The 17,902-nt window shown below is 46.8% G+C and overlaps 1 protein-coding gene across 1 annotated transcript in view; it reads left to right on the top strand.

Moving 5' to 3' along the window:
- The first annotated feature begins 976 nt into the window (after nt 1-976).
- The window catches only part of Spon1 (spondin 1), a 298,089-nt gene continuing 281,163 nt past the window's right edge, over nt 977-17,902 (top strand). The window contains exon 1 of the mRNA XM_050143162.1: nt 977-1,610. Coding sequence (XP_049999119.1) covers nt 1,373-1,610 — 238 coding nt within the window. The 5' untranslated portion in view covers nt 977-1,372. The remainder of the gene's footprint in view (nt 1,611-17,902) is intronic.

Genomic DNA, 17,902 nt, shown 5'->3' with positions numbered 1-17,902 from the left:
GGAAAGAGAAAAACCTAATCTGGAAAGTAAAGGCCATTGCTTGCTAGATGCAGGCTTTTGAGAAGTGTTCAAGGCCCTGGGGAAAGGAGAGAACAAAGAGCAGTTCAGAGTACCGAGGGTAAGGGATGCTCGTGTGCAGCAATGGGATGCAGGTGTGCAGCAACGGAATGCAGGTATCTCCAAGTAGGGCGTCACCTGAGGCAAAACATTTTACACGAGACATTTCATTGAGTTTCAGCACACACTGCTCTGGTTTGGTAGCTCCCATGTCCTCCCTGCTCCATGTGTCCTGGGCAGGAACAAACTTGGAAAGGTTGACTTAGTGAAGTTTCACAACGGGGAAGTGAAAAGGTTGAGGCTTGATTCAGGTTCCCCCAGGGGAACCCTGGGAGAGATTCCTGCTATGCCCAGCTAAAAATCTGTCCCTGGAGACTAAGAGCCCGAGCTAAAAATCTAAGCCAAGAAAACACAGGCCCTTCTTTGAACCTTTCAAAATGGCCAGGCTCTTTGAGGACCTTCTAAGCAGTAGGCACCTTTCTTCCTAAACCTTCTTAAACAGTTTATGATTGCATACATATACCGATGAATAAACTAATACGTAGCAAAATTTTTTTTCCTCAAGATAAACTTTTTCCACTTCGATTTTTTTTTTTTTTTGAAGAAACGTTTTATAGATCTCCAAAGTATTGGCCAAGGCACTGTGCCAGGTGATCTTAGGGCATGTGTCCCTGCACTCCTTGTTGGTCCTCCAGAGTGACATGTTTTTAAATGGCTTGGGAAGAGCAATGGAGGCAGCGGACCAGGACAGCGAAGGTGGTCCGTAGCGATCTGCTTGTCTAAAAATAAGTGATTGCGGTGTGTGGCGCTAGCGCAGCCTGGCACAGAGTAGGTGTGCAATAAAAGTTAGTTGACAGATTTTCACTCCTCAGAGAACTGTGGTCCACAGGACCCAGGGTCTAGCTGGGAGCTGAAGAAGCAGCCTTGTTGGTGGCGGGGTTGATTGAGTCTGCACGTGTCTGCATATCCCTGCTCTCTCCCACCAGACCCTGGGAATCCAGCTTCGCAAAACAAACAGCAGAGCGCCCGCTAATCGCCAGCTCAGAAACAAAACCGCGCTGCTCTGGGGATCCGGGCGCAACCAGCCCTCCCTCTTCGCGCTCCTTCGCCACCGCCCGCCCCTCGGCTCCGCACACTCAGCTCGGCTCAGAGCAGCGCAGCTCCGCAGCCGCCAAAGCGAGGCGGGCTCGGTCTCCCCACCACCAGTGCCACCCGGGCTCCTCCAGGTTTCACCTCTGCCGCCCGCTTCACTTTGGGCACGAGTGTCCTGACGAGGGTCTAACAACATCAGCACAAACTTGGGGGACCCTCGAGGATGAGGATGTCTCCTGCGCCCCTGAGGCTTAGCCGGGGTCCTGCGCTGCTGGCTCTGGCGCTGCCCCTGGCAGTGGCGCTGGCTTTTTCAGATGAGACCCTGGACAAAGTGTCCAAGTCGGAGGGCTACTGTAGCCGCATCTTGCGCGCCCAGGGCACACGGCGCGAGGGATACACAGAGTTCAGCCTCCGCGTGGAAGGCGACCCTGACTTCTATAAACCAGGAAGCAGCTACCGCGGTAAGTCAAGTGGCGTTGGGGACACGGGATCCAAAACCCCCTAGGGCCCTGACCCGAGCAGGGCTCTGAGCGGGAAGCATATTCCCCGGGCGCACGGTATCTGCGCATCTTGGCTTGGGGTTGTGTCCTGGCTGCCCTGAGCCTCTTAGCTGCCAGCTCTGTACCCATCAACCCAGCATTGGGGGAGGAGGGGGCGGGCGGTCGCGGGGGCCGCGGGCAAGAGAGACAGCCCGGTCTCCAACACAGGGTTCCCGGGCGGGGAATACAGAGAGCCACACATCAAGCCGGCCTCACTGGGAAGGAGCCAGGCTTCTACTCCAGCTGTTGGCTGGAGTGAAGTGTACCCGCCTTCCTCCTGATCGCTCTCTGTGGAAGAGGGTACCCTCAGGTGGGTCCCAGGCAGGGCAGCTCTATCAGCGGCTTCCAACCTTAAAAGAGAGAGACCAGCTTCTGGATCAAGCAGGACCCTCGCTTCCTGGAGGGGTCCTTAACCAGTCTTAAGGTGCGGGGAAGAGGAACCAGAAGGGTCCACAGAAAGATGCCTAAATTACTCTCTATGTCCCAGTAGACCAAGAGACCCTTGAATTTCCAGGACAGGTTCCAATGACGATGGGGTCCTCAAAGAATCTGGGTAGTCTCGTAATAGAAGGTGGCAGCGGTGATTGAAAAAGAGATGCAGGGTTCCCAAGACTCTTTGAATGTGGAGGAACCTTGACTCTGGCAGCCTGGAGACTGTGAGAGCTGGCGATGCCCAGCTTTGTGGAGAGCGGGTCTCAGAGCACAAGGAAGGGCTATACAAGCAGGCGGGCGATTTCTCGCATGACTAACACCTAGGCCCGCACCCACCTGAGGTCTCTAAGACAGCTTACTCCATCCTCACGCTCCACCGCCCTCCTGTTCAGTAGGTCCCTATGCTCCCCAGATATCTTTTCTACAAGCCTTCGCTGCCTGTCTCCAGGTGGGACACAGGGCGAACTTACTTGCATCTGGGGTCCTGCCAGGGCGCTTCACCATACAACCCTGGTGCCTTGTTGGAGCACTTGGTGGGTCAACGGGGCTCCCAGCTGCTGCCTCCTGGGTTCCCCCAGAGAGGAAATGTTTGGAAGCACTGGGAGAAAGTTTGGGGCAGTGTCAGCTGTACCCTTACCAGCGACCACACTTCCCAGAAAGCTGCTTCTCTTTCCCGGGGAGGGTGGACCTGTTTTTCTACACTCCAAGCTACCCAGTCATGTTCTGGGCTCCTTGCATGCACTGGTGTCCTCAGTCTTTGGCCAGGATCTGCCTCGTTCCTGGGGGAGTCCACAAGATCCTTCTTTCTCCAGAAAGAAAGATGTTGGGTGAAAAACACAGCGCCCAGCCTGGGAGCGAGCACACAGCTTGGTGGAAGGAGTCTTGGACCGAGATGTACAAAACAACCAGGTACTCTGCAAACCTGGGAAGATTGGCCAAAAGCGAAGAAACCTCATTGACCTTTGGGCCCGCTAAACACAAGTCTGAGTTAACTGGGGAAACAGCAGGGAGAGGAATGAAAGGGATTTGGGGCTGGTGGCTCTGTGACTTTGTGCAAGCTATTCAATTCCCCTGGGGTGGGGTGGGGGCATTTACTCAAACAAAGGTGAGTGTGTATGAGAGACAGTATGTCCCCCAAAACTCATTAGTTCGGGTAGGGTGGGAGACTTTTCTTTATTGGCTTAAAAATGGAGGGATTTTTGTCTAGTCTCATTGTTGCCTGTGTGTGCACTACTCTGGTTTAAAAGTTTGTCAACACTCCTCCAGTCCAGCTACCAGTGAGCAAACAAATGATTGCCCTTTTCTGCTTCCTCGTGAATTAATTTAATGATTGAGTAAATGTTATTTCTCCATAATAGGGGCCTTATCTATGGTTAGTCCCTAATTTAAACCCAAGAAAGAAGGAGTGTGTGTGTGTGTGTGTGTGAGTGTGTGTGTGTGTGTGTGTGTGTGTGAGAGAGAGAGAGAGAGAGAGAGGAGAGAGAGAAGGGAAGGAGAGAAAATGGGAAGAGAGACACACATACACAACACACACACACACACACACACACACACACACACACACGGGGGTGGAGATAATTTTGGCTCAGCAAGGGCATCCTGGACCCCTTCTCATACTAGTCCTTCGGTCTGGCTGAACGCTCGTGGCAGCACTGGGAGGGGGCACATGCCGTAATCACATGTCCAGAGTCATTCCAGAACTTTTAGGAAAAGCCAAAGTCTAGCAGGGATGACTTGAGACCAGGTCAGGGGTTGGCCCTGGACCCTTCACCCTTAGACCTTGGAATATGGTGGTACCTGCTCCGGCTGCAGGTGGGAATACAACCTTTTCTCCCTTCCATGTCCAGGGCATCCTGAAAGAAAGACCTTGGGAGAGCCATGCTAAGGTCTCCTGGGTGAGTGTTCTGTGATTAACACATCAGATACAGAGCTGCGAAAATGCACTGGCTTAGTCCGTGACATTTTCCATCAGCTTGTATTTCCTTACAGTATCACATTAAAAGTAAATTTAGTGTGTTCTACTAGGTGACTTGACTCAGGTTTACAGACCTTACCATGCCCCTGGTTTCTATTTGCTTTTTAATTTTTTTTCCAATTTAACATTCATCATCATTCTTGGAATCGGTGACTCCTTCTCCTGCCTCCAATCTTTGCCCTTTATTTCAGTTTATCACCCAGCAGCATTTGTGTTCTGTCCCCCCCCCCCATAGGAGGATAGTCTTTGGCTATTCTAGTCTTGAATAAAAGGGTCCCTATTTTAACAAACTGAGCCATGGGGCTTCTTCCCCACAGGCTGGGTGCAGTTGGGACAGTTATTCAGCCTTTTCCAACTTGCTAGTGCTGCACTGACTTCCTTTTCTCCCCCACCCCTGCTCTCTTCCCTCCCCCGCTTTCTCGGGCCGCCCCCCACCCCACTGCCATAATTGTGCTTTAGAAAGCCCTGAAAGACCCACTCTGTTTCTGGCTGGAGCCTCCTTTGAAAGGCGATTACAGTGATTAAAAATAACAACTTGAGGATACTCCAGGGGCTTCTCTTCCAGGGCGACAATTTGCAGGGCCAGCCTTTCCCAGATCACAATTTCAAGCCAAATAGCAGGAAATCAGCTGCAATGGGCACGAAGTGATGGAAAGTAAGAGAGGCTCTTTTGTCTGCGCGGAGGTCTGTTTATTGGGAAAATAAAGTCAGAACCCAGCTAATGAGAGTGTCTTTTCCTAGATGCTGCTTAAGGGGAAATTTCAAGGAACTTGATGGGAAAGGAATGTTCAAGAGATTTCAAAAGCCGGCCCAACTGCAGGCATAATTGGGGGATTTATTTAAAGCCAGAGGTTTGGAGACCTCCAAAGCAGCTTGGCTCTTTCGTCTTTGTCCCAGTTCGGGACACACACTGCTAGTGTGAGAGGCAACTCAGCCTCCTAGACGGAGCATGGGGTTTCATGATGCATGAGTTCATTTTGGATTTCTGCTTGGCTTCATAGTCACTGTGCTATGGCAGGCAATCCACTACATGTCTCTGAACCGCAGCTTCCCTCTCTGCAAAGTGAGAGCATTTGAGGGGAGGGCATCCCCAAAGCATCATGAGAACTGAAAATAAGAGTCAACAGAAGTGGGTGCCACATGTATGTTTGTGTGTGTGAGCACATACAATATACATATATACATGTTATGAGAGAGTTCATTTGGAAGTTTAAAAAAATGCTTATCATGACACCCGAAAAGACATTGTGTTAAATTCTTCCCACTCAGCTCCCTTACTCCTCACGGTCCTGTGAGACAGTTTATTCTATTTCCATTTTATAGATGAGACTTAGTGTCAGAGAGGTGGGTTCCTCACAATCATAGGGCTACAAGTCTGGATCCAGTCTTGGGTCTTTGCGACCCTTTAGTCTGCACCCTTGCTAGTCCTCTATGCCAATCCATAAACTGATTTGGGAGTAGAAACATTCACCATACTAGCCTCAGCCTTCTGGGTGGTGAGATTTCCTTGAAGGGGAACAGGGTCAACAAATTAAGGAAATCACATCTCAGGGCACAGAGTAACAAGGCAGTGAAGACTTCCTGCATTGGCTTCTTATAGACTTCAACACTGCATTTCCCCATAAACAGAGGTTCAGTCTAGAACACCAAGGGCCTTGTCGGTCTTTGAGAGATTCCCTTTGTGGGAAGGCAGGAATAAACTGGAAGACGGAGGCAAAACGTAACTTGATGAACTGTTTCACCCATATGCAGTTGTTTTATAGCAAGTCTGTAAATGCTTATCTTTGAGCATAGCTAGGCGGGAGCTGAGAAACTGAAGCCGGGAAAGACCTTTTAAATAAAGTTTCTTTTGTTCTGACTTGCTTTTTCAAAACAAGCACTCTCCATCTTTCCTCTGCTCTTGTACTGCTCTTTTCCTTTTATTATGTGGTTTTAAATTTTAAATCCTTGCCCCGTTTAATATTTAGTTTAAATTGATATTAAAGATCAAAGGATGCCAAAGTTGGTTGTATGCATGCTACCACCCCAGGAATCAGAAAGCTGAGGCAGGAGGTTCACGAGTTTGAGACTAACTTTGGCATACATAGTGAGATCCCTGGAAAACTCAAGGGGAAACAAAATACAAAAGCTGCATCAAGTCTGATGCTCAGTGGTTGTGGAGGTTGCTGTTGCTTTCGAGTGTCAGGCAATGGGGGAAGCATCAGAACATATAAAGTAAGGCATAGCTAATTAAAGGTTTTCAAAGTCGACTACTTGAGTGTTTTCTCCTGCCCAGGTAAGTTGTTCCATCGCAGCTGACTCTTAACTGGAACTATAGGTTGGAATGATAGGTCCACTCACTGGAGCGGAGCTAAGATCAAGAGATTTTTGCTACCATAGTCCCCTTTTTATATTCTTTACAGAATACAAGATATAGGTCAAGATCAATTTCTATGGGGGGGCAAAATTCTTATTTAGTCAAGATATAGGCTAAGCTCATTACAGAGGGACCCCAGATGATTTATTACATGTGAGATAAATAGGAGGCCAGACATGATGCATCTCTTCGCTTCATGAAATCAGCTAGGAGCCCAGGTTCCTTCAGCCTTGTTGCTCTCCCTCTTCTAGGACTCTGCTACCCACCCAGGCAGCTGCTAGCGAAGCCAGACCATCACATACTTCAAGTGTGGCTAGTCTGAAATGAGGTGTGCTCTAATGTATTGAAGAATTCAGGTGAAAAAGGAGCACAGCTCTTACTGGTAATTTTCAAATGAATTACATTTTGCAAAGGACATTATATATGTTGGGTTAAATAGCATGTTGCTAAAATTAATTTCAATCATCTTACATTTGTTTCATTATTTGAATACTGGCTAACACAATCAAGTTTGTGGGACATTTTGTTGGATACCATTCTCCAGGAATCATGGTAACCAACTTGTTCTCATAGCCAAACTCCATCTGGTACGTAGTGCTGAGGAGAGGGATAGAAATAGTGGACAGCTTTAGCTGAATGATGTGTCTTGGAGATTGTGCCTAGCCCTTCTAGACATGCTCTCTAGGCAAAGGTTTAGTCATGTGATCACATTCAGTTGTAAGGGAGTCTGGGAAATATAGTTTTGAGTTTTGGGGACATACATCCTACTAATACTTGACAGTTTTTTTAATGAAGGAGAAATAGATTTGGTGGAGCAATTAGAGACTGTTCCATTTTTTTTAGAAATTGCTTTAAAGAACTTTTGTGTGAGTTTTGCCTGTATATATGTCTGCACACCATGTGCATGCAATGCCTGACAGGACCAGAAGAGGGCGTTTGGTCCTCTGGAACTGTAGTTAGAGACAGTTGTGGGCTGTCATATGGATGCTGGAAGCCACCAAGCCCAGGTCATTTGAAAGAGCAGCCACTGCTCTTAACAGCTAGGGCATCTCTCAGCCCTGCCCCAGGTTTTTAGTGACTGTCATATCCCCTAGTTCAGTGAAGGGTCTTCTAGGTAGGATTTGTGAAAGTGTGAGCTTATATTCCTGCTAAATCCATTGACAGAGAGAGGAATGTTGACTGTGTGTATGTATGTAAGTACGTGTGTGTGGTTTGTGAGTTTGTGTATATTAAAACATTGACTTTATGTAAGTGTATGTAGGCAGCCTATTCTATCTTACTTTTCCCTCAACAAAGGAGGAATCAGCAAGGAAAGAGGAAGGAAGGAAGAAGTGAAAAGAACAAGAAAGCAATGGGCATGTGTGGGAAGAGAAAGAAAAAAGCCACCAGGGTAGGCATTCAGAACGAAAAGGAACAAAATAATCTGAGTGCAATGAATACCTATCCTAGCCGAGGCTGAGATTCAGGGCAGATGGAAAGTCTAAATCATATAAGTCAAAATTATCCCTTCAAGATCCCTTGAAGCTGTGCATCACATACAACGCAGAGAGAAGCTCCAATCTGGTCTGATTTATGCGCCCCTCCAGGGATTTCCACTAGCAGGGATAGCAGCGAGTTGGCATTTCTCAAGTCCAGTGCTATCCTCCCTCCGGCGTGGGAAGAGAGCTGTGCTTCTTCTGTCGGGCAGCAGAGAAAACTGTTGATTTCTCCTCCTTAGACACTGGCAGGCAAGTAGGAATCCCCGGCCATGTGACTGAGTAGGGAAACTGAGGCAACATGGCTTGCTTGTAAGCATGGCAGTGAGGGGAGCGGGAAGTGCCTAGAATCACTTGATTCTCACACACACACACACACACACACACACACACACACACACACACACCAATCTCTTCCTTTAATTCATCTACTTTGAAATACCTACGGGTGAGGTCTCACAAAAACTCTTTGAGATGCTAGTAAGTTTTGTTGGCGTAAAATGCTGCATTTTCACAACTGGTTTTAGTCAAGGCTCAGATCTGAGGAGGCAGGGAGTGGAGCACCCACCTCAGAAGCCTTTTGCGAGCAAACTCCATGTACATGAGATTCTTAAACTACAGAGTTTAGAGACAATTCTCGTGCCTGAACCCTTGCTTGAGGCCTGGAGGCAGGGGTGGAGGGGCACTGTGGATTAGGGATTTACAGATCTGTTTTTAAGGATTGTGTGAGAGAGATGGGGGAGATTTTCAAGAACCAATCATCCTGTGCAGTTTGGGAAAGTGGGTGGAGTCAGTAGCGGACCCAGTGGAAAATAAAGTCCTGGTGGTCCCTGCCACCCCCCCACGACTCCACCCATCCTACCCCACCTCCTGCTTCTTCTCTTCCTGTCTCAGGGTTTTCCTAATTAATCTCTGTAATCCAATGGGAAGCCTCTAGGGACATAGTTTGCTCCCAGACCTCCGTATGACTGATTCCTCCTCTCTAAGTCCTTGTATATTAAGTCGCATCTCTAAGGAGGCTTCTCTGGCCACCACTTTATATTTCCCGTTGGGTTTTCCCCCCTCTGATTTATTTCTTTCTCATCCCTTAAGCTCTCGCTGAAATTATCTTGTTTATCATCTGTCTCCTCTATCTAGAATACAAGCTTTATGAGAGCAAAGCCTATGTCTTTGTTATTTTATCTCCAGTCCCCATGGTTCCTGTGTGGACGGCAGGCACCAAATCACTATTGGTTGGGGGAGGGGGGGGGAGAGGGGAGGGGGAGTGCTATTTAAACCCAAAGGTCCCGCGGTAAGATCTGCCAGCACCTCCCATTCTTATTGGCTGTTCTCGAGGGAATCCTGTCTCTCTCAACCAGAAAGGTGAGCGTCCCTGGATGGCACTGGAAGAAGACAAGGCCGTCCAGATGGTGGCAGCAGAGAGAAAGGACAGCCAATGCCCTGGGACAGAGGCTGGCGATGGGTGACAGGCAGATGGGCTCTGTGCAAGGTGAGGGTGAGCTGGTATATAAAAAAAAAAAGGCAGGTGGATGCAGAAGTGGGCAGCTGCGGCAGGCAAAGGGCAGAGGGAAGGCTGCCAGCCCACCCGCGGGCTCGCAGGGCAGACACTCAAGCCCAGACAGATTGGGAAGATGAATTTTCCTGGAACCAGCTATAGCGATTGGCAAGCCCAGTAAAGAACTGGATCCCAAGACCGTATCCGTTCTTTTAAGGGAAGTGGCCCCTTTCCTCTGATTCCCCAACAGCGCCCGTCGCAGTAACATGACCTGACTACTGCACCTCTGAAATGCCCTCAAGTCTGGCCCAATTTTGCCATTCCTTTGCCTTGGCAGTGTGGAAAGGGTGCAGAGGGCAACCGTGAGCCCCTTCAGCAGCAACACTCACAGACTGGTGAAGCCAGACCCACACGGAACCGGTATTTCTTCTCTGCTGCCTCTCAGGGAACTTCCACACATTCCGAGTTTCTAGTATTCAGAATCACACAAAATAAGGTGTTTCCTCGGCCATATGTCAGCCTTGAGGTGCACATGAGCAAACAGCTCTCTACCCTGGCTCCTCTTCTGACTAAAATGCCACATCCTATGTCTTTAACTGTCCCTATAGGCGACGTTTCGTCTTCCTGGGCTTTGTACTCCAGATGTGCTCTGATAGGGACAGAATGATTTTCTTGTGTCCTGGACACCGTGCACGTGTGAGCTTGCCAGGGCTTGTATTTGCTTTCTTGGCAGCCCTGGTGTGCTCTGGAATCACCCTCGGGGTGCAGCCAACTCAGATGTTTGCTATTTTCTGGGAAGGTCGCTGCCTTTCCTAACTGCTATGGTTTGCGCACACATGGCTAATATCCCCTGGAGGTCCATTCCAGGCTTGCTCTCTGGGATGTTGGTGTGGGAAGGTGCTGTGGCCACTTAGGAGGTGGGGTCTCAAGGACGATGGGTGTGTCGTGACTCCCTGGTCTTATTCTCTCCCTACTTCTTAGTTCAAGTTCTAAGTAGCTCTTCCCACCACATGACCTTTCTCTCAGAGCAGCCCCCAGACCACGGTTCTGTGAAATCCTGGAATGTACCCCCCAGAACTATGAGCTAAAATAGTTGGTTTTTCTGCTAATTGCCTCTGCTACTATGCTATAGTGAGAGAAAACTGGTTGATAGATTAACCTATGTTGGTATAACTGGTCCACTTGGAGAGGGGATTGAGGCAAGGCCTTGCTCTGTAAAGGTAGGCTAGCCCCCAACTCAGGAGCATCTTTACCCCAGCCCTCAGCCTCAGTACTAGAATTACAGATATGTATCCTCAACCCCCACTCCTACCCTGAACATATTTGATATGCTTTCCCATTTAATTTCCAGCATGATTTCTGGTCAATCATTCATGGAATCCTAGTTCTGTCACAGGGGACTTTATCTAAATAGTGTTATTTTAGATTAGCCACAGTTCTTATAATCAGGCCCAATAAACCTTTATCTAAACAGTTCATGGAATCTCGAGCAGGCTAGAGCTTCGGGCTAAGCTCCAGCCACTTTTAAAGAGCTTTCCTTAAAGCTACACATAGTTCACCATTTAGAAGTAAACGTCCTGTTGTCACCACACTGATATTTATTAACTGATTACCATCCCCTGGTCGTTCACCTGATTTTCCTAATGAATAAATTTACTTCCTAAATCTTATGGCATTACTCTAAAATGCCATGGAAGTTTTACGCATTTAGGACTTGACTGACAGCTGATGGGCTTTGAGGAAGTAACTGGACCATGATAACTCAGACCTAATTAGTGATGGATCCAATGATGGACTCATGACTTAAGGACATCACAGAGTCCTATGTTCTAGTTGCATTTATTTTTTGTTGCTGTGATAAAATACCCTGGACCCACAAAAACTTAGGGGAGAAAGTTTATTTGGATTACAAGCCTAGGTTCTATTTCATCATTGTGAGAAGCCAGCTAGTCACATGACATTCAAGAGCCGAGAGAGAATGCATGTATGCATGTTAGGGCTCAGCTAGCTCTCGTTAGTCTTAAAGTTATCTATTTTGTGGTTGGGTCTGCACACACATTGACTAAAGGCAACCCCCACAGACATGCTCACTGCCCAACCTGATCTAGACAATTCCTTCCTGAGACTCCCTTCTCAGAAGGCTCTAGGGTCTGTCAGGGTTATCTCACAGATAAAGTAGGCCATCGGATGCTTTTGAAGAGTCTCTCTTGTCTACATCTCCTTTCCCTCCCCTTTCTCCTCTTTCCCTTCCTGGCTTCTGGGCGGCCGTGGGGTAACCAGCTTCTTCTACTGTGACTTCTTCCCATGATGCTTTTCCCCTGCATGTGCCTAAAAGCAATGGGCCCAATGAATGCAGATGGACGGAATCCCCCGAAGCCACCAACCTAAACAAAATCTTTGCTCCTTGAATTGGTTTCACTCGGGTAGTTTGTCTTAGTGACAGGGACTAACAATAGACTGCTAAGGATTCTTACAGTCCATGCAGAGCTGTTGATTCCTTTGCTTTAAAATTGGCCAGTAGTTTTTTCATTGGTCCCAATAGGAACAAGATCAAACTAACTGGGGCAAAGAATAGAGCACAGTGGTCCCCACATTTGAGAAGCCCAGAGTTGGGTCTTGCTTCAGGCATAAATGGAGCGGGAAGCTCAAACAGACTCATCGCCCACCTGCTTCCCATCCATGTTTTCCTTCTCCTTTCCAGTTTAACTTTGCTCCTTCCCTTCTTTATCTCCTGGTTGTCCTTCTGTGTGGTGTCTTCATAATCTTCCTTATTACAAATAATGTTTCTCCAAATGACAGAGAGGATAGCTGTCATCAACCTCAGTGAAGAGTCCCTCGGCTAATTCTGTGACTAAAAGAAAGTCCCCTGCCCTAGAACTCTAAGCTGAAACATCCCGGGGAAATGAATCCTGATTAGTCCTACCTGAGTCCCGTGCCCAGAGAACTAGGGCATGGAGGCAGACTGGATCTGGGTTCAGTCTCTCGTGATTGCGTTTAAGGACGAAGACAGGAGATTGGCCACATGGCCAGCGTGGAAGGAGCCATAGGAATCCCCTTCAGCTTCCTCCCTTCACCTGTATTGTCTGATATACGACCATTCTTTCAGGAGGACCTCCCCATTTGTGGAAGGCAGTCTTCTAGTACAGTGGCAATGCTTATGAGGCAATCAGCTTTCTGGGAGAGATGTTGGCTAGCTTCAGTCCATGGTCAGGTGACTCTGCCTGGCTGGGCTCGTGGTGACACATGGTAGGAGAACATATCAGCTGGGGAGTCTCGGTTGCTTCCTAACAATGAGAGGGAGAGAGAAAGAGTTTCTATATCATCTATAAGAGCGTAATCCTAATACATGAACTTCCTTCCCCTGGGCCCAACCTCCTAAAAGTCCATCACCCCCTTCATACCCTGAATACATGGGCCCTTGGAAGACATTCAAGGTTCAAAGTCTAGCACCATCTTTCTCATTTGGCGAGCGTGTTGTCCAGCTCAGGACTTCCATCCGGCTCTAAGCTTTACCATGAGGGGTGACACTTGAGAAGGAGCACAAGCCCTCGCTGTGACATCACATGTGATTCATGCTTATTACCGCCTCTAATGCTTGCAGCAAATCCACAAGCTGACAATTATGATCCCAATTTCATGGAGGACACTGATTTATTTTTTAATGTATTTTATTGATTTAGCAAACATTTTTATGGGCTTATGATTATGAAGTCATTAGCTAGCCTAAAGAGAATACAAGGCACACAGTAGTTCAGCTAGTTTACATATAAGGAAACTGAGACAAAGGAAAGGTTAGTGCCCTGCCCAAAGTTGTACAAAATCAAGAAAGGAGTTTGGAACCAGGCCTTTTAGCTACCTCCATTGTATAAAGATGACCTTTGTAATTTTAAGGGTACACAATCTCATTTGCAACTCACTTAGAATGGGGGGCTGAATCTCTGCCTAGAAATACTGAGAATATTGGCTGACAAAGGGAATTTAAAGAAATGGCACAACCCAACCCCACCAGCCACATTTTCTTGCTCTAGGTTGCTAGCCACGCCTTCCTGTCCACCAGCCCTTCCCTAGCAACTCTGCCCTAATGGGGTGGGTAGAGAATGGTGTCAAATTTCGTAATGAAGCACGTGACTTCACTTCCTGGAACTCTTCAATGGGAGATGGGGAGCACCTCATCCTTTGGCTTACTTACTTCCTCAGTGATCTTTATGAGCCCATGGTATAAGCTGGGAGAGATGCTGAGGTCCATTGTGGATGAGGCTGTGACATGAAGTCTCAGGCAACTCAGAAACACACAGGATGAGAATGACCAGGGCCTGGTTATATGATCATGTTGGGATCTGATTCTGGATGGAGCCAGGGAACTGGGAATCTGGGGTTCTGGTTCTGGAACTCCAGAGAGCAGGCAGGAGAGTGATAGAAATCCACAGGACCTGAAAGCATAGCAGACACAGAGCTCTTGTCAGACTGTTGGAGCTTATATATTTGAAGGACCCAGAAAACTCTTAGGGATTAGGTGCTCTTGAGAGAGTTCACGAGGTGGGTATACCAAAGGATGGAGACTCTGGTCTGGGTGGGAGTTTGAGGCCAGACTTCCATGTGGGATAGCCTTCATGCAAACAAGGCCAGAGAACCTCTTCTCACTGAGGTAGCTTTTAGCAGAAAAGTATAATCCAGTATTTATACAACCCCCAGCCTTCCTAAACTATAAATCTGGAGGGACTGCCCATCGCAGACCGACGGTGCTTCTCAACATCTCCAGATGATATCCACACTTCCTAGAAAAGCCTCTGCGGCTAGTTCCTACAACTTAGAAGATCCAGAATTAGCTCTGGTTTTTATGTGGCTAAACAAGAGAACCAGACCACCAGAGCCTCACTCAGACTCAAAGGCAAAGCCTTATTCAGCGTAAAAACTGCCAGGCTCTCCCCAAGAAAAGGGATTGCAGCCCTGCTCAAAAAGGAGTTTTGTAGTTTGGGGTTTTATAGGGTGCTTCAGTTGGGCAAGAGAGCGTCACAGAAAAAGGAGCTGTCACAGGCAAAAGAGACTGCAGTAAGCAAAATATACAGGGCGGTGGGAGGTTCTGGCCTTAGGATAATAGGAGGCTGTGGTCATGCTCTTCAGCGGAGACAAGGGGTCAGCAGGCTTCTGAGAAGTGTAGAATGCTCAGTTTCCATTTCCCTAACTGGGACCCACACAGGCCATCCATCTTGGTATCATAGGTGAGTCCATCTTAGACAAAAGATCTGGGTCAGCCCAGTGGTTCCTAGAGCCAAGGCTAGCTCATGTGCCTTCCTTACTTCCAAGATGACATTCCTTCTCTCTTCTGGACAAATCCCTGTTCCTTGCTGACCATGCAACTCAGAAGCCTCCTCCACTTCAAAACCTCATTCACCTCACGTGAGGTAGACTCTGATATTTCTTTCTCTGATTCAGATTGTCTAGCCAATGAGTTCCAGGGATCCACTTGTTTCTGCATCCCAGTTCTGGTTCCAGATGTGTGCTGCTGTGCTCAGCTTTTATGTGGGTGGTTGGAGATCCGAATCCAGGTCCCCATGCTTGCACGGCAAGCATTCTACTGACACCACCATCTCCCAGCCCTGCCGTTTGCATCCCTTTGTGTCATCGTGTACAGCACAACCTGCTCCCATCTTCATCAGACATTTGCTTCCATGAGTAGGTCACTCTTTGTGTATTCCAATGCAGTGACGTCTCCAGTCAGATGTTACTTCAGATGACATTGCTCCAAGCATTCCCCTAAGTGTCGCTGGTGCACACAAGCATTTCAGAGTTGTGTGGTTGGGTCACGGGGTATGTGTATGTTCAGCTCCAACGGAGTGCTGAAGAATTTCCCAGCAAATGTGCTAATTTTCACTTTCATCAACAATGTGTGAAAGTTCCAGTTAACAACATTTGGTATTAATTCTTCACATTTAGTCAATCTGGTGGTTATGCAGTAGTATTTTATTGTGAATTTAATTTGTATGTTCCTGTTGGCTGATGAGGTTCAGAATTTTTCACGGGTTTTTGGTGGCAGGGCACCTTCACCAAGTGTTCATGCATCTGTCTATTGTCTTTTCTGTTCGGTTGTCTTTTTTTCTTGATTAGCAAGATTTTTCATCTTTTGGATGACAATTAGATACCGCCAGTAGGATAGCAAACAACTTTTCCACCGTGACTTGCCCTTCCCGCTTTCATAGTGTCGTTTGAGAAGAGAAGTATGGGAGCATCTCATACACATCTTAGATTTTACGACCCGTGCTTTATTATTGGCCTCTTCAAATGATTTCTGCTCCGAGGTCATTTGCATGCCATCTTATACCACCTCCTCAAAGCGTTATCATTTGCTTTCACATGTAACGTGACAACCCGTGTAGATGTGTTTTGTGTATGAGGTAGTGAGGACCACAGTGGTTGTCCTTGAACCGCTGATTTTCTATGCTGCCATGGATTCTTTATCACCACAGTTCCCACAGCTTCCCGGAACTCTTCTGAGCCCTCCATGGTTTAATTGGCTCACTTTTCTTTCCTTGTTGTGGTATACCAGCTTCATTTCCATAGCTCTGTAAGTCCTCATATCTGGCAACAGCAAGCCCTACAACTTTGGATTTCTTTCTCAAGGTTGTCTTGAATATTCTTAGCACTTTGCATTTCCATATGACTTTTAGAAGCAGGTTGTCAATATCACGCGAAATACACGGAGACGTTCGTTTGCGCTGCACGAAATCTATACAGCAGTTTGCAGAGTATTGACATTCCTGGTGATGCCGGGCCTAGCCGACTATAAGCACCGTTCTGTAGGCTTTGCTGTCTACCACCTTGTGCTGATCACCGTACTGAGCCAGATGTAGTTCTAGCCCCTGAAGGGTTGACAAGCCTGGAGACAAACACAAACACAAAGCACATTGCACTATGATAATCTTATCACGGGATACAGTAACTACTACTATATTTTAAAAAGAACTCTTTGTTTTAAAATTGTTTATTTTAGCATTATTATTGGTGTGTGTGTGTATTGTGTGAGATATGTATATATAGACATGTGCTTGTCATGACACGCATGTAGAGGTCAGAGGAAAACTTTGTGGAGTCAGATCTTCTACCTTTATGTGGGTTCTCTGGATCAAACTCAAGTCATCAGGCTTTCACAGTCAGCACCCCACTGAGCCATCTCCCCACCCCTAAGTATTATGCCAAGTTATGTAAAGATATCACATGTACTCGTGCGTTTCCATTGCATACTGATGCCTGGAAGTAAACGTAGATAGTATGCTAATTATGTAGGTATTTTCATGTAAAACATGCTTATTATAACCCTTTAGAGCTTTAATATGGTGCGATTTCTATAGGCTTTTTTTTTTCCAAAGAGAAAATAGATTCCAGATTGTCTTCATCATCTTAGAGATTTTTTTTCTTTTTTTGAGATTCATGAGAACTGGTGGGTCTCCTGATTCCTTTTTTTCCCTTTTAAAGTTTTATTTATTTCGTTTTATGCGTGTGCATACACCTGCATGTATGTTTGTGTACTTCATGCAGAAGGGGGTGTCAGGTCCCCCAGAACTAGAGCCACCTGATGGGGACTCTGGGAACTGAACTTGGGTCTTCTAGAAGACCAGACTTCTAGAAGCATCGTGCAGATATTGTTATCATGGTTTACAGTCATGAGAAATGCTCTGGACTGGGGGGCAAAGCACCTGGATTCCAGGGGACACCCTGAGTGGTGTGAACTTGAATAAATCTCTCTGCTCTGGATATCAGAAGACTAGTCACGAAGTTGAAAGGGTTAAATTAGGTCATCGTCCTATAAATCCAGGGATCAGTGCAACGACTTCAGGTTACTTGGGTCAGTGAATTTAGAACTTGTGTTAAGTATATAAAATGACATTTATTACGCATTTTAAACTTTTTGAGTACTAGTCTCTCTCTATGTGTGTGTTTTGCATATGTGAATATATATTATGTACGTTCAAATATATATTTTTATTTACTAGCCTCTTTATGATTGGCAATAAAATGTCTCCTGAAGGATGTGTACTAGTTAACTTTAATTGTTAACACAGCCTAGATCAGTGGTTCCCAATCTTCCTAATGCTGCGACCCTTTAATACAGTTCTTCATATTGTAATGACCCCTGACCACAGAATTATTTTTTTAAGATTTATTTATTACATATACAGCATTCTTTATGTGTATATACCTGCAGGCCTGAAGAGGGCACCAGACCTCATTACAGATGGTTGTGATCCACCATGTGGTTGCTGGGAATTGAACTCAGGACCTTTGAAAAAGCAGGCAATGCTCTTAAACGCTGAGCCATCTCTCACAGAATTATTTTTACTGCTACTTCATAACTGTAATTTTAAGCCGGGCAGTGGTGGTACACACCTTTAATCCCAGCACTTGGGAGGCAGAGGCAGGCAGATCTCTGTGAGTTCAAGACCAGCCTGGTCTACAAGAGCTCGTTCTAGGATAAGCACCAAAAAC

The sequence above is a fragment of the Alexandromys fortis genome, unplaced genomic scaffold (assembly GCF_014885135.2).
Source record: "Alexandromys fortis isolate MF-2015 unplaced genomic scaffold, M_Fortis_MF-2015_v1.1 scaffold_45, whole genome shotgun sequence".
In the NCBI taxonomy this organism is placed as follows: domain Eukaryota; kingdom Metazoa; phylum Chordata; class Mammalia; order Rodentia; family Cricetidae; genus Alexandromys; species Alexandromys fortis.
Note: the sequence above shows the minus strand (reverse complement) of the source record. Positions and strands in the feature narration are given on the sequence as shown.